The 14,744-nt window shown below is 41.5% G+C and overlaps 1 protein-coding gene and 1 pseudogene across 1 annotated transcript; both read right to left on the reverse strand.

The window, feature by feature from the left end:
* Positions 1–10,246: 10,246 nt before the first annotated feature.
* Positions 10,247–11,081, reverse strand: LOC141372555 (glutathione S-transferase kappa 1 pseudogene; annotated as a pseudogene).
* A 1,854-nt stretch (positions 11,082–12,935) lies between these two features.
* Positions 12,936–14,348, reverse strand: TRIM60 (tripartite motif containing 60). Its single transcript, XM_025873928.2, has one exon. It carries the CDS (start codon positions 14,346–14,348, stop codon positions 12,936–12,938), a length of 1,413 nt encoding a protein of 470 aa, XP_025729713.2.
* Between the last annotated feature and the right edge of the window lie 396 nt (positions 14,349–14,744).

Genomic DNA, 14,744 nt, shown 5'->3' on the forward strand with positions numbered 1-14,744 from the left:
AAGAAGAAGCAGTTACTGATTTCTCAAGGATGCCAAGAGGTGGAGAAAGTGACCACCATGTTGGATTGCTCACTTAGCACAATGCCACAGAACACCAGAGGCAGTATCATGACTTTTCTTTCAACTCTGATGTTGCAGATTAACATATATTTTGGAGATCTGCACTCCCAACAGAACTGTAACCTCCATGCTATCCTCATGATAACTGTATCTCCAAGTATCTCTTAAGTCCTAGGCTAAAGCTGTTGAATGACTAAACTTGGCCAAGTTTCTGGGGCTCCCTTAAGAACTGAGTGACTTTGGGCCACTTGCTTATACTCTTTGAGCATCTCTAAGCAGGCAGATGGTTAGATTAAGGAAGATCAAGTCTATATAGGACCTGAGTACCAGGGATCCTGACCCCATAGCTCTAATTGCTCTACTCCCCACCTATACACAAACCACCCTTCAGGCTTCAGACCAGCACCTCTGGATGCTTTGTCGCACACAGATATCAAAAACCCTTTAGGACAGGTTAGGATCAAGATATCTGTATTTTTAGCAGCATTTAGATGACTTAGGACAAGGGTCATTGAATAAAATAAACCATAATACAAGCACGTGTCTTAAAATAACCCGAATCCAAGTTTGCTTTCCCTTAAGGCTTAATCTTAGGCACTATACAGAGCACGCACCAGGAAGCCACTAGTCTTACCACGTTCCAGCCTTCTGTACCCGCATTGTACCATCTCTGGGCTTACCTGGAGCAGGTGGCTATGGGCAGGTCTGTGAGGCCAGTGTCTAGGAGAGGGGTCTCAGAAGCCAGTTTTGCAGACGATTGCTGGGTCAATGATGTGATTAAGATCCCGCCCACCAGGGCGCCTGGGTGGCTCAGTTGGTTAAGATCCCGCCCACCAAAAAATGGTGACTCCTCCCTTTGGGAGTGAGGGCAGGATCTGGCTGAGGTCACACCCTGGATAGAGGTGGGGAAACTATTTCCTGTGCTTAACAAGTCATCATGGGCACTATTAATATGCATAGTCTAATTTGCATCTTTGTAATCTTCCCTTGACCTTCTCAACATCTTTTTTTTTAAGAGAGGGAGAGAGAGGAGGGGGAGGGGCAAAGGGAGAAGGAGAAAGCTCAGCTGCGAGCCTGACACAGGGCTCAGTCTCACAACCTGAGATCATGACCTGAGCTGAAATTAAGAGTCAGGTACTTGGGCGCGTGGGTGGCTCAGTTGGTTAAGTGACTGCCTTCAGCTCAGGTCATGATCCTGGAGTCCTGGGACCGAGTCCCACATCGGGCTCCCTGCTCAGCGGGGAGTCTGCTTCTCCCTCTGACCCTCTTCCCTCTTGTGCTCTCTGTCTCTCATTCTCTCTCTCAAATAAATAAAATCTTAAAAAAAAAAAAAAAGAGTCAGGTGCTTAACCAACTGAGCCACCCAAGTGTCCCTCAACATCTTTTAATCCCAACTTGATTTATGAGGAAAATGAAATCTAAAAGGCTATGTGAAGCCTATTCATTTTTTCACCCAGGAGTGTTTAACTCTGGGCCTCCAGTTTCACCCTCTCTTTACATTATGTAGCTTCTAGCACTGTACAGTCCTGCCCTCTCCTCCACACTCAGGACATGGCATCCCCTGCCCACAGGACTTTTGCATGAGCGGTATCATCCATGGCAGATCCATGCCCCATATACATTTGTTTACTGGCACCCTTTAAAAAAAAAGATTTATTTTAGAGAGAGAGGGAGAAAGAGCTTATGAGTGGGGGGAGGGTAAGGAGAAAATCTTCAAGCAGACTCCAACTGAGCTCAGAATTCGTTACTGGGCTTGGTCCCATGACCCGTGATATCACGACCTGAGCTGAAACCAAGAGTCAGATGCCTAACCAACTGAGCCACCCAGGAGCCCCATTGGCACCCCTTCAAAAGACCCCAGCTTAATTGTCACTTTGAGACACATTCTCTGAGCTCAGAAATGTTGCATTACAATTTATTTTTTGGCAGATTACTTTTTAGGTAAATTGGAATTCATATTCATTGCCAAAAATTCACCCACATTGTTTTAAAATTCAAATATTTAATCATAAGCTATACATATAAAACAGTGAGTCCTAGCAAGCAGAAAACTAGTACAGAATCACAGCTGATTCTTACCAATCTCATTGCCAAACAGAGTCATTAAGCAAAGAGATGTAAATAAAGACCAAATAGTATTCAAGTAACTGCTGCCAGATGACTAATGAAATTACTGAAGAGAGTTTCAATGGCTGATCAGCTCAGGTGCCAGATTGCTTCTGGTGCAAACTGTGAAGAGGAGACAAGGATATAATTTCTTCAAATTGTAGGAGATTCAATCAACATGGACCAACTGTCTTAAGTAATTCCATCAGGATTCTGTTTTCCCCTCCAGTATATTTTCGTATTCTAACCCCTAGTACAGACAATGGGACTGACCAGCCCAACAGGGAGCCCATGACCAATAAGATAATTTAGCCTTAGAGAATACATATACTGTTCTATGGAGAATGTTGGTAGAAACATGAACGTTAGAGATCCTTAGTGTGAGTTCAGATGAAATGAGGAACATGTGATATGAAACTGGAGAAAAGGTGGTTCCTGTTATAGAGTGACAGAAAACATAGCTGAATTCTTTCTGTGCTGAAGTTGTATGGGAAGCAAAATTTGGAGGTGATGAACTTGGATATTTAGCTAAGGAGAACTGTCCTCTGTGGCTGGAGACCTCACCCTCTGGGGCCATATACTTTGTACTCAGTTAATATACTGAGTGAACCATTAGGGTCTTGTGTTATTTAACTATGCTAACTAAATTTTGTGCATCTTGGAACCAGGCAAAGCATGAACTGTATGTTCCTGGTCTCACCATATGTTGACCCCACCCCTGGCCTTCCCCATGTTACCCCCTCATTTAAGTAGCTCCTGGGCCCCTTATCCACAGAAACCCTTCCCAATTAAGAGATATTTTCTTTTTTTTTTTTTAAGATTTTATTTATTTATTCATGAGAGAGAGAGAGAGAAGTAGAGGGAGAAGCAGGCTCCCAAGGAGCAGGCAGCCCAATGCGGGACTCAATCCCAGGACCCTGGGATCATGACCTGAGCCAAAGGCAGACGCTTAACCATCGGAGCCACCCAGGCGTCCCCCAATTAAGAGATCTTTTCCTTTCATTCCAGTGTGGGTTTTTTTTTTATTTTTATTTATTTATTTGACAGAGAAAGAGACAGTGAGAGAGGGAACACAAGCAGGGGGAGTGGGAGAGGGAGAAGCAGGCTCCCCAATGAGTAGGGAGCCTAATGTGGGGCTCGATCCCAGGACCCTGAGATCATGACCTGAGCCGAAGGCAGACGCTTAACGACTGAGCCACCCAGGTGCCCATCATTCCAGTGTGTTTAATAAACATTACTTCCATGATTCTTTTTCTAATCAAATCATCAAAATTTCATAGTAATGATGATTTACAGTTGACACTTCACCAACACAGGTTTGAACTGCATGGGTCCACTTATACGTGGATTTCTTCAATAAATACCACACAGTACTGTAAATGTATTTTCTATTCCATAGGATTTTCTTAATTTTTTTTCTCTAGCTTACTTTATTGTAAGAATACAGTATATAGGGGCACCTGGTGGCCCTCCTTAATACCCATCACCCATTTAGTCCATCTCCCCACCCACTTCCCTCCATCAACTCTGTTTGTTCTCCATCATTAAGAGTCTCTTATGGTTTTCTTCCCTCTCCCTCTCTCTCTTTCTTTTTTTTTTTTCTCTGACTTATTTCACTAAGCATAATACACTCTAGGTCCACCCACGTCATTGCAAATGGCAAAATTTCATTCTTATTGATGACTAATATTCCATTATATATACCATATCTTCTTTATCCATTCATCAGCTGATGGACATTTGGGCTCTTTCCATAGTTTGGCAATTGCTGATATGGCTGCTATAAACATATAAACATTGGGGTGCATGTGCCTCTTCAAATCTGTACAAAATGTTGGCAATTTAATATAATGTTAAACATGAGTGTGAAGTTTTGAGGTTATATATGAAAATGACTTTATAAAATAAACAAAAGCAAAACAATTAGAATTTGAAAAATTTGTATGGAAAATAATAAGAGAAAATCAAATGTGATCTTTTTTTTTATCTTAGAGTTTTGTAATTTACTAGGTTGTAACCCTGGACCCTACTTAACAGGATAGGATCTATGTATTGGCAAGAGTAGGCTCCACCAACCTTTCAAATGTCCTACAGTTTAAGGTGAGTTGCTATTCTAGTTAATCGTGGGGCAAGTGTTCATGGTGCTTGCTGGCGGACCTTAGCCATTGTCACATCACCGGTCACACTCTATTCTAGGTGTCCTTCCCACCTTTTCTCCTCTATTCTTTTTTTTTTTTAAGATTTTATTTATTTATTCATGAGAGACAGAGAGAGAGAGAGGCAGAGGCAGAGAGAGAAGCAGGCTCCCTCCACAGGGAGCCTAATGCGGGACTCAATCCCAGGACCCTGAGATCATAACCTGAGCCAAAGGCAGATGCTTAACTGACTGAGCCACCCAGGCGCCCTGAAACCACTCTTTAAAGAGCACGATTAGAATAGAAGAAAGAGCACCTGGGTGGCTCAGTCGTTAAGCATCTGCCTTTGGCTCAGGTCATGATCCCAGGGCCCTGGAATCGAGCCCCGCATCAGGCTCCCCGCTCCTCGGGAAGCCTGCTTCTCCCTCTCCCTGTTTGTGTTCCTGCTCCACTCTCTCTCTCTCAAATAAATAAATAAAATCTTTAAAAAAAATAAAATAAAACTATTTTGTTTCAAAAGAATATATTGTAAAATCAAACAAATGCAACAAAAGTAACAGTCACAACTAAATTGAAATGGCCAAGAAATGGTGACTGGATCACGAAATAGTATATCCTCACAGTAGACTAGTATTTAGGAATTCTATTATAAAATACTATTACAAAAAGGAATGAATTATTGACTCAGAAAAATGAAGGAACTCAAAATAATTATGCTGAGTGAAAGAAACCAGACCCTCCTTCTCCCTCCAAAAAATTGTATATATATTATATATTATTTCATTTATATAAAATCTTAGGAAATGCAAACTGATATAGCAACAGAAAGCAAGTGAGTGGTTGCCTGAGGATAGGGTGGGACAGTTGGGGGGGGTGGATGGAAGAACTAGCAGGGGGACCAGCAAACATTGGGAGTTGTTGCATATATTCATTATCTTCAGTGTGGTGATGGTTTCATGGATATCTACACTTGTCAAAACTTATCAGTTCCTATACTATAAAAACCTATAGTTAGTTGTATGACAACCATCCCTTAAATAGCTTTTTTTAAGTTAACAAAACCCTTTCCTGTTATGCACACGTGTTTAACCTTCAATTAATTTTGTTAATTTTCCAGCTCTGTTCCTCTAGCCACCTCACAAGGTGGCCTGTCACTTATGCCACTAGACAGCACAGCTTATAGCAAAAATGACCCCTAATTGGTAAATTGCCTTTTGTCTTGAAAAAAAAAAAACCAACAAAAAATGCGCTAACAGTACCTGAGGGGAACACTCTAGCTTTGTCTTTTTTTGAAGATGGTGACTTTTGTGATTAGGTATGTCCCTTGAAGGGACGGTGGAAAATATGTCTTGATGCATGAGGCTTTTTGGCCAGAGTGACTCCCCCACTTGCCCCCAGTGTGGATCTGGTCTGCTTGGTCCTGATGGGTCACCTGGTGAGTGGGGAGGGGTAAAGATCCCCACAGAAGAGAAACACCTTATGCCGTACTTCTGGAAAGCTGTTCTATTTCATATCTCTCTAATCTGATAGTAAGTACGGCCTACAATCGGCTTGTGAATCAGAATGTGTATAAAAAAATTTGTCGGGGCGCTTGGGTAGCTCAGTCTGTTAAGTGTCCCACTGGTGATTTTGGCTCAGGTCATGATCTCATGAGTCGTGAGATCAAGCACCGCATTGGGCTCTGTACTCAGCTGGGAATCTGCTGGAGATTCTCTCTCTCCCTCTCTCCCTGCTCTCTCTCACTCATTAAAATAAATAAATAAAATCTTTAAAAAAAAGTTTGGTGCAACAAGAAAATCATGCACGTGTGAGCTCTGGTTGAGTATTATGATGAAGAAAAGAATTGCATTTATTGTGTGTGGGATGATAAATTTTTTTAAAGACAATCCTTATCTGTCTCAAATTTACTTAAATGCAATTAGTTCAGGAGAGAAGAGTGTGGTATAGATGATACAAGATCACCTGAGAGTTGATAAATATTAATCCTAGATAATGGGTAGATGGGGGTTCATTTTGCTAATCTATTTTTGTTAGAGCTTCCTTGGACATTTTGAGGGGCCAATCCAAATTTCCAGGCTACTGGTGGTGGGAGGGCAGGCAGACTTTAGTTGGAGCTATCCATCCTGAGAGAACTCATGACATAATCAACTGTTCAACTTTGATTCAGGAATAAATGCTTTGAGTGACAGTATCAACTCTCTTATCAAGCTTTCACTTCCATCATCAATTTCACAGATCAGCAACATCAGACGGGGTTGCTCTGTGACTCAGATATATCAAAAAACAAAAACAAAAAACCAAGACTACTTGGGGCGTCTGGATGACTCAGTCATTAAGCTTCTGCCTTCGGCTCAGGTCATGATCCCAGGGTCCTGGGATCGAGCCCCGCATCGGGCTCCCTGCTCAGTGGGAAGCCTGCTTCGCCTTCTCCCACTCCCCCTGCTTGTGTTCCCTCTCTTGCTGTGTCTATCTCTGTCAAATAAATAAAATCTTTAAAAAAAAGAAGAAGAAAAAGAAAAAAAACAAGACTACTCTTATTGGATATGAATACAGACAAAACACACACATGCTGAACACACATGACCAAAAATGACCAAACATCCACATCTCCTAGAGAATATGAGTGACCACTGATACTTTGTCCATTACAGCTTCAGTCTCACATGATTTAAGGCTCCAGTCATAGAATTACTCCTCTTCCTCACAGCATCCTATCAGAGCAATGTCCTATTCCCTTAAATCTTGCACATCACCTAACACAACCCAAATCCTAAAATAAATCCTAACACCACCTCACTGAAGTTCTCCATGGGTTTCATGGTGTGTGTTTTTCCTCACTGAGGGTGATAAACCCAACCACTCAAATGCAGGTGTGTTCCGGGTCACTTTGTATCGAATGTGTTGACAGGGACAGAGGAGAGGTAGGCCTTGTGGAAGAGAGGGCAGAGGCAGTCTTCCCTCATGCTAGTGGGAGGGACTGTGGGAGGTGGGCATGTGGTTAAAAAAAAAAAAGCTTCTGATGTGTCCAGAATCACTGCTCTCGAGCCATAGTTCCAGCTCTGATCTCTGTGCTGAGTTGCAGAGCTGGGACCGGGCAGAGGAAAAGGAGGGACTCACCTTAGGTGAAAAATTTAAGGGGGTGACAAAAAAACTCAGTAATGAAGACAAACACTATTTTAAGGCAGTATTTTATTTAGCTTATTGCCCCTCTACTCTATGTATTTGCTATCAACTAAAAGGTAGCTGCCAAGGTTTGTTGACTTCAGATCCAAATTTTGCAACAAGAACAATTCATAGGTGATGCAATGTTGTTCAAAAAACATCAAATGAGTATACACACAATGTCTAGTTGTTCTGCTTGAGTGATGCTATGATTGGTCAGTGGGTTAGGGTGGTGACAGCCTGACAGCTCAATTATAGAGTCTGAAACCAGCTCAGTAAGGTGATGCTGAAAACGTCTTAACCACTGAAAGGAAACTAAGGTATCATCTGCAAAAACCTAATTGTCTTTCAGAAAACTCAAGAATCCAGGTAAAATCTTGAGGGTATTTTTAATGTTTTTATCTTTTAAAACATTATTTAATTGAGAGAGATTAAGAAAACTAGTGAGAGGAGGGGAAGAGGGAGAAGCAGACGTGGGACTTGATCCCACGACCCGGATATCATGACCTGAACCGAAGGCAGACGCTTAACTGACTGAGCCACCCAGGCGCCCAAGTTTAGCAACATTACTGTAAAATATGTGTGTAGCGTCTATCAATGTATGAGCAACAAACAAAAAAAATTACAACTGAAAAGTGAAACTTTTCAAACAATGAATCATGGAACACTACATCAAAAACTAATTGATGTAATGTATGGTGACTAACAATAAAAAATTTAAAGAAAAAAATGAAAAATAAAAAGTGAAACTTTTTTTTTTTAAAGATTTTATTTGACACACACAGAGAGCGAGCACAGGCAGAGGGAGAGAGAGAAGCAGGCTCCCTGAGGAGCAGGAAGCGCGATGTGGGGCTCAATCCCAGGACTCTGGGATCATGACCTGAGCCAAAGGCAGTCAGTTGCTTAACCAACTGAGCCACCCAGGTGCCTCCAGAAAGTGAAACTTTTACCTCTGTTTATTGCAGCATTATTTATGGTAGCTGATAGGGAAGCAACCTAATTGTCCATCAATAGATAAAGATGTGATATATATTACATACACACAAATGGAACATTACTCTGCCATAAAAAAAAAATGTATGAGATCTTGCCATTTACAACAACATGGATGGACCTACAGGGTATTATGCCAAGTGAAGTCAGACAGAGAAAGAAAAATACCTTATTTCACTTTTATGTGGAATCTAAACAGAAAAACAAAAAAAAAGCAGAAACAGACTCATACAAAGAATTGATGGTTGCCAGAGGGGAAGGGGCTGGGGGGATGGGCAAAATGGGTGAAGGGGAGTGGGAGATACAGACTTCCAGTTATGCAACGAGTAAGGCACAGGAATAAAAGGTACAGCACAGAGAATATAGTCAGTGGTATTGGAATAGTGCTGTATGGTGACAGATGGTAGCTACACTTGGGATGAGCACAGCGTAACATATAGACTTACCCAATCACTATGTTGTATATTTGAAACTAATGTAACATTGTGTCAACATTGCCTATTCATCGTGTATTCATCAGAAACACTGTGTATTCAAAAGAAGTGAAAATTTTACAACTGCATCAAAAATATTAAATAGCTAGAAATTAATCTAAAATGAGTATGTATTGTGAAGAAATCAAATATTTAGGGGAAGGTATTAAGGAATACCTTTATAAATGCAAAAGGACACCATAGGCATGCATGGGAACACTCAATATAGCAAACGTGCCAATTAAAATGACAGCTTCAGTGTAATCCCAATAAAATCCCCAAAGACATTATTTTAATGGCATTAACATAAGCTGAAGGACAAAATGCCAAGAACAATCAAGGCACTTCTGGAGAAGAGAAACAAAATTAAGACCTATTTTACCAGACATCAACATGGCAATATTAAATAATTATGTCTTAGTAATTATGAAAGTGTTGTACTGGTGCAGGGATAGGCCAATAAAGGAACAGGGAAGAGAATGCAGACACAGAATCACAAACACATGGAAACTGGCTGCGTGATAAAGCTATGCAGATCAATGGGAAATGGATTTTTCAATGGTCCTGGGACAACTGGCTATCCAGATGGACACTGGACTCCATTTACTGGTACACACAAAAATCAGTTCATTTAATTTAAATATCAAAGCCAACACAGGAGACTCTTTAAGAACCACTTCTGTGTGTGCGAATGACTCATAAGGCTCCAAGTCTCATAAAACAAATAGTATAGAGGAAAAGACAGACAGGGATCTTAAAATTGCAATAGTATACACACAGGTTTTTTTAAAGAAGAAAATAAATCATTTGTATATAACATGAAAAAATTGGAAGACTATTCACAAACTGTCAACCATGGGTCAACAAAATATATATACGGGGCAGTATTTTTGTTATGTTGCTAAGTATAGAATCTTTTAGTAGAGAGAATGTATTATTGAAATGTTAGACATTAGAAAAGTTTGATAAAATGTTGGGAATATTTTAAAGACTGGAGATTAAAGTATGATCAAAAGCAACTAAAAATGGTTGGCAAGTCAATATAAATATGAAAAGCACCATGAAAAAGGTTAAAAGCAATTTCGACAATGGAAAATATTAGCAACATAGGTTCACTGCCATATATATGATGTATACATACATTATGTGGGTGCATTTGTATTGATATATATTTATACATGTAGTATGTATATATAGGTTAGGTGAGTATACAGATTACGTTATGTACGATAGTAGATAAACAGAATATTTGACATAAATATGAAAGGTATCAATAAAGAGAATAATTAAGAAAACAAATGGAAAATAAACTTGAAGCTATTCATACATGTAATTTGTTTCCTTCCTTCCTTCCTTGATAGCAGTAGGTCTATTCGGGGCTCTTGAAACGCACTTGTGAGCCATGGGAATAAGAGCAGCCATGAGACTAGAGGCAGATGATGCATCATGCAGCACCCCCTCCCCATCACGCCCCCGCCCCCGGGCCAGAGGGGAACCTTTATCAGACAGAAAAACCAGAGTCCTAGTGTTGCACAGTGGAGGAAGGTAAGCGAATAGTCCGCTTTGTAATTCTAACTGTTTTGCTCCCCCTGGCCATCCTTCAAGTCTGGCATTCCTGGCTGGAGGCACGGGGCCCATCCACTTCTCTCCCAGCAGGTGTGCCAAGCAACCGCACCTGGTCAGAGCCAAATAGCACATGGGTTTGGCCATCCAGATGGGCCATGGGGATGGGCAGCCCAAAGGCCCCAGGTTTGCAGGCAGCCTTGGAGGTCTCCTTAAGCTCGTTCTTCACCTTTAGTGTTGAGATCTTGTCTAAAAGTCCCTGGGCTCGTTCTGTACACATGCTAGCATTCTCAGCAGCCAGGATGCTCTGGGACTCTGAGATGTCTTCATCCCGTGACCAGATGCTCATCCATAGGTCCCTGGACACTTTCTGCAGCATCTCTGGGCGCTCCAGGTAGACAGTGGTGAAGAATCGCAGGGCCAATAAACGTCCTTTTTCAAGGATCACAGAGAAGAAATCTTTGGGGAACTGGATGGGAACCTGGACCTGCTGTCCCAGGAGCCTAACGTCATTTCTCAGGTATCAGGCTTTGCAGGGAGGCAGAGCTGGCCACCTATATCCTTCTCTGCAACATTCCACCACTGCCATTCCCTTATTCAAAGTTCTGCTCTGGTTCCTTTTTCTCTTAACATGTCTGCCCTGACCACCCAAGTTCAGGCAGCTAACTCTCCCTCACTGCCCACAGTACTGTCATGCCCTGGACATTGATTTATCTTTCCCTGTACCCATAGCGCTTTATTAGCTTTTAAGTTGCCATGTCAATTATTTATGCTTATTATTTGATTATCTTTTTTCTCCCTTCTAGGAAGTATGTTGCTAAGGACAGGAATCTTAGTTTTTCTCACCTAGCACAGTGTCAGATTGAAGCTATCTGTGATAGTTAACTTTATGTGTCACTTTGCTGGGCCTCAGTGCCAGATATGTCATCAAACATTATTCTGGATGTTCCTCTGAGGGAGTTTTTGGGTAAGCTTAACATTTAAATTGGTGGACTTTAAGCAGATTGCCCACTAATGGGAGAGACTCATTCAATCTATTGAAAGCGTGAATAGAACGGAAGTCTGACCTATCACGAGCCAAGAGGGAGTTCTACCGGGAGATGACCTTCATACTTGAACTGCAGCATGCAATCTTCCCTGGATTTCTAGGTTGCTGGTTTTAAAACCTGCCATGCCAGTCTTCATAGATTTCAGTCTTCACCACTGTTTGAGCTAACTGCTTAAGATAATCTTTCTCTAAAAATATACATCTTATTTGTTGTTTCTCTGAAGAATCCTGACAGGTTATCTCACCACTCAGCAAAATAAATGGACAAAGCTCAGAACACTAGAAATAAAAAAGATCTTTAAAACATCCTAAGAGGGGCGCCTGGGTGGCTCAGTCGTTAAGCGTCAGCCTTCGGCTCAGGTCATGATCCTAGGGTCCTGGGATCGAGCCCCGCATCAGGCTCCCTGCTCTGCGGGAAGCCTGCTTCTCCCTCTCCCACTCCCCCTGCTCGTGTTCCTGCTCCTCTCTCTCTCTGTCAAATAAATAAATAAAATCTTTAAAAAAATTAAAAATAAATAAAACATCCTAAGAAAATGGTACCCAAGTATCAAGAATCAGACTAGTATCAGACTTCTCAGAAACAATAGTATGTTCTGAAAATTAGGTAATATGACTTCCAATGTAGACATGCGTATTTGGCTTAACTGTCACCTCAGTATAGGTAGAACAAAATCATTTTGAAACATGCAAAATTCCCCAAATTTTAAAATATTTGGGGTGGGATGACACTCCAAGTGAAAAGATAAAACAAGCAGAAGATGTGGGATTAAACCAACAAGGAATTCAAGAACAGAGGACACTTCCCAGGATAGTGAGGACAGAGACAGCTATATACATAGGGTAGCTTGTTCAGACTGGAACACGAGACCAGAACCACGTTCACCAGGAAAAAATCTGTTAGATTATCTGCGATCTGTATAAATGTGTGTAGGGAAAGGGCCTTAAAAGGCCCAAATCCTCAGTATCTATAGTAATCTGTCAACTGTGTCAACTGATAATAGACACATACAATAAAGAGGAAATTGATATTAAGAATTATGGAAGTAAACAATCCACTATGGAAGGATGCCTGTTAAGACAACTTACTCAACTGTAAGGGAATGACTATAATTAAAAGGCAACTTACAGGCAATTTCAACAGGAAATATTTTGTTGGATTTGTTAAGTAATAGAATTATCAAGTACTTTTAAGAAATTCAAATCATCTGGCCATTGATACCCAAAACATCTATAAAATTGGCATTACTACCATGTTTTTATAGTTGCTGAAAATGAAGAAGAAAAATTTATTCTGGTTTTCAGCAGTAAACCTTTAGAGTCCAGAATTACTGAGACTAAATTTACTGGCTAGGTTACCCCGAGACACTGAAACGATACTGTTTCCCAAGTACTTCATCATTCATCATCTGTTACTGAAGAGATTTTAAGAGGTTCAGAATCTACTCCAATATAGAAATAGGGACAAACAGCTTCTATATAGGAATCATTAAAATTATAGAGAAGAGATCTATCATTCATATTGTAAAAGGAAACCTCACCCAACTCACAGTCCAGAAAAATGCCAATCCTACTGGGTCTTACTATAGGCAGAAGCTGGGTTCTCTTACGACCCAGAATAACATAAATGCTTTCAATACATCGCCCAATTGCCCAGAATCCACTGTCAGCTACCGGCCGATTCCGCCAATTCCCAGGAAAACAGTCTCGACACACCCCCAAGGTCCATTTAGGCTTGTTTCCCACTTCTACCTCCCAGTAATGCCGGCCAGAACCAAATCTCCTAGAACCCAGGACAGCAGGGCAGAGATAAAATCTCCTCGGGTTATAACAAAGGTGGTTTTTTTTGTTTCCATATCGCACACTTTTTCTATCCTCAGAGACAATAAGCTGAGGGTGTGCTGTTTCAAGGTCTAGAATCACGTCTGCTCGAAAGGGCTTGATAATTCTGTCCAAGCCAGAATATTGTGGAGGAAGGCTAAATCCGTATTTCTTTAATTGGAATACAAAGAGCTCAGGATATATTAGGTTTTGATACCTGTGGTAGATACCCTTAGCACAGGTCAGTAATTCCAGTTCTGACTGCACACGCTTGCACTCTACCTCCTTCAGCAGATGTTTCAATGTGGACACGTGACCTGACAATGTTCTTCGGTTCTCATTTAGTTTTGTTAAAATGTCCCTCTCTTCATCTTCCATCTGCCTAAGAAGAGCCTCTTGCTGATTTTGTAGAAACAGTCTAATTTGCTCAAATTCGGAAATGATTTCTTCTCTCCTATCCTCTACCTTCTTCTTCAAGTCCGCTATTTTGCTGGCTTGAAGAGTTATCACTTTTTCAACTCGTTCCACATTGTCCTTCAAGGGCTCAATGCTATATTCTAGAATTTTCCTGTGAAAAGAGGCAGCTTTCTTAATGGGGCAAATGTAGTGTTTCCGGTGTTGAACGGAGAAACTGCACTGTGTACATAAAACCTCTAGGTCCTTCCCACAAAAAAGGGTCAGAAACTGATTATGCTTCTCACACATGGAATACTCCTCCTGCCTTTTCCTCTTGCTCCTTCTGACCTGCAGTCGTTTGGCAATTTCAGTCAGATTACTGAGCTGGCGGTTGCTCCTGAAGCTTTTGTTATGAAAGCAGAAACGGCAGACAGGACAGGGGAAGGTATCATCTAGATCCTTCCACATCATGTTGATGCAGGAGCGACAGAAATTGTGCCCACAGTTTATAGTCACTGGGTCTTTCAAGTAATCCAGACAGACGGGGCAGCTAGACTTCTCTTGGAGGTGCACCAGGCCTGTCACAAATTCCATTGAGCCGGCGACAAAAGTGGTGGGTAAGAATGCTCCCCTTGGCAAGGCCTGCTTTAAGCTCAAGACTCAGTGAGTAGGGGCGCCTGGGTGGCTCAGTCGTTAGGCGTCTGCCTTCGGCTCGAGTCGTGATCCCAGAGTCCTAGGATCGAGCCCCACATCGGCCTCTCTGCTCCGCAGGAAGCCTGCTTCTCCCTCTCCTACTCCCCCTGTTTGTGTTCCTGCTCTCACTATCTCTCTCTCTGTCAAATAAATAAAATCTTTAAAAAAAAAAAAAAAGACCCAGTGAGTAGGTATCCTCTCCCAGACCTCACAGCTTTAGGTTTCACTGGCCCAGCATGCTGACTGGCAGCCACTTAAGTGTTGTTTCGTGTCCTGCCCCTTATCTTGAGGGCGAGA

Source organism: Callorhinus ursinus, unplaced genomic scaffold, assembly GCF_003265705.2.
Source record: "Callorhinus ursinus isolate GAN/ISIS: 27379988/994484 unplaced genomic scaffold, GSC_fseal_2.0 scaffold4, whole genome shotgun sequence".
In the NCBI taxonomy this organism is placed as follows: Eukaryota; Metazoa; Chordata; class Mammalia; order Carnivora; family Otariidae; genus Callorhinus; species Callorhinus ursinus.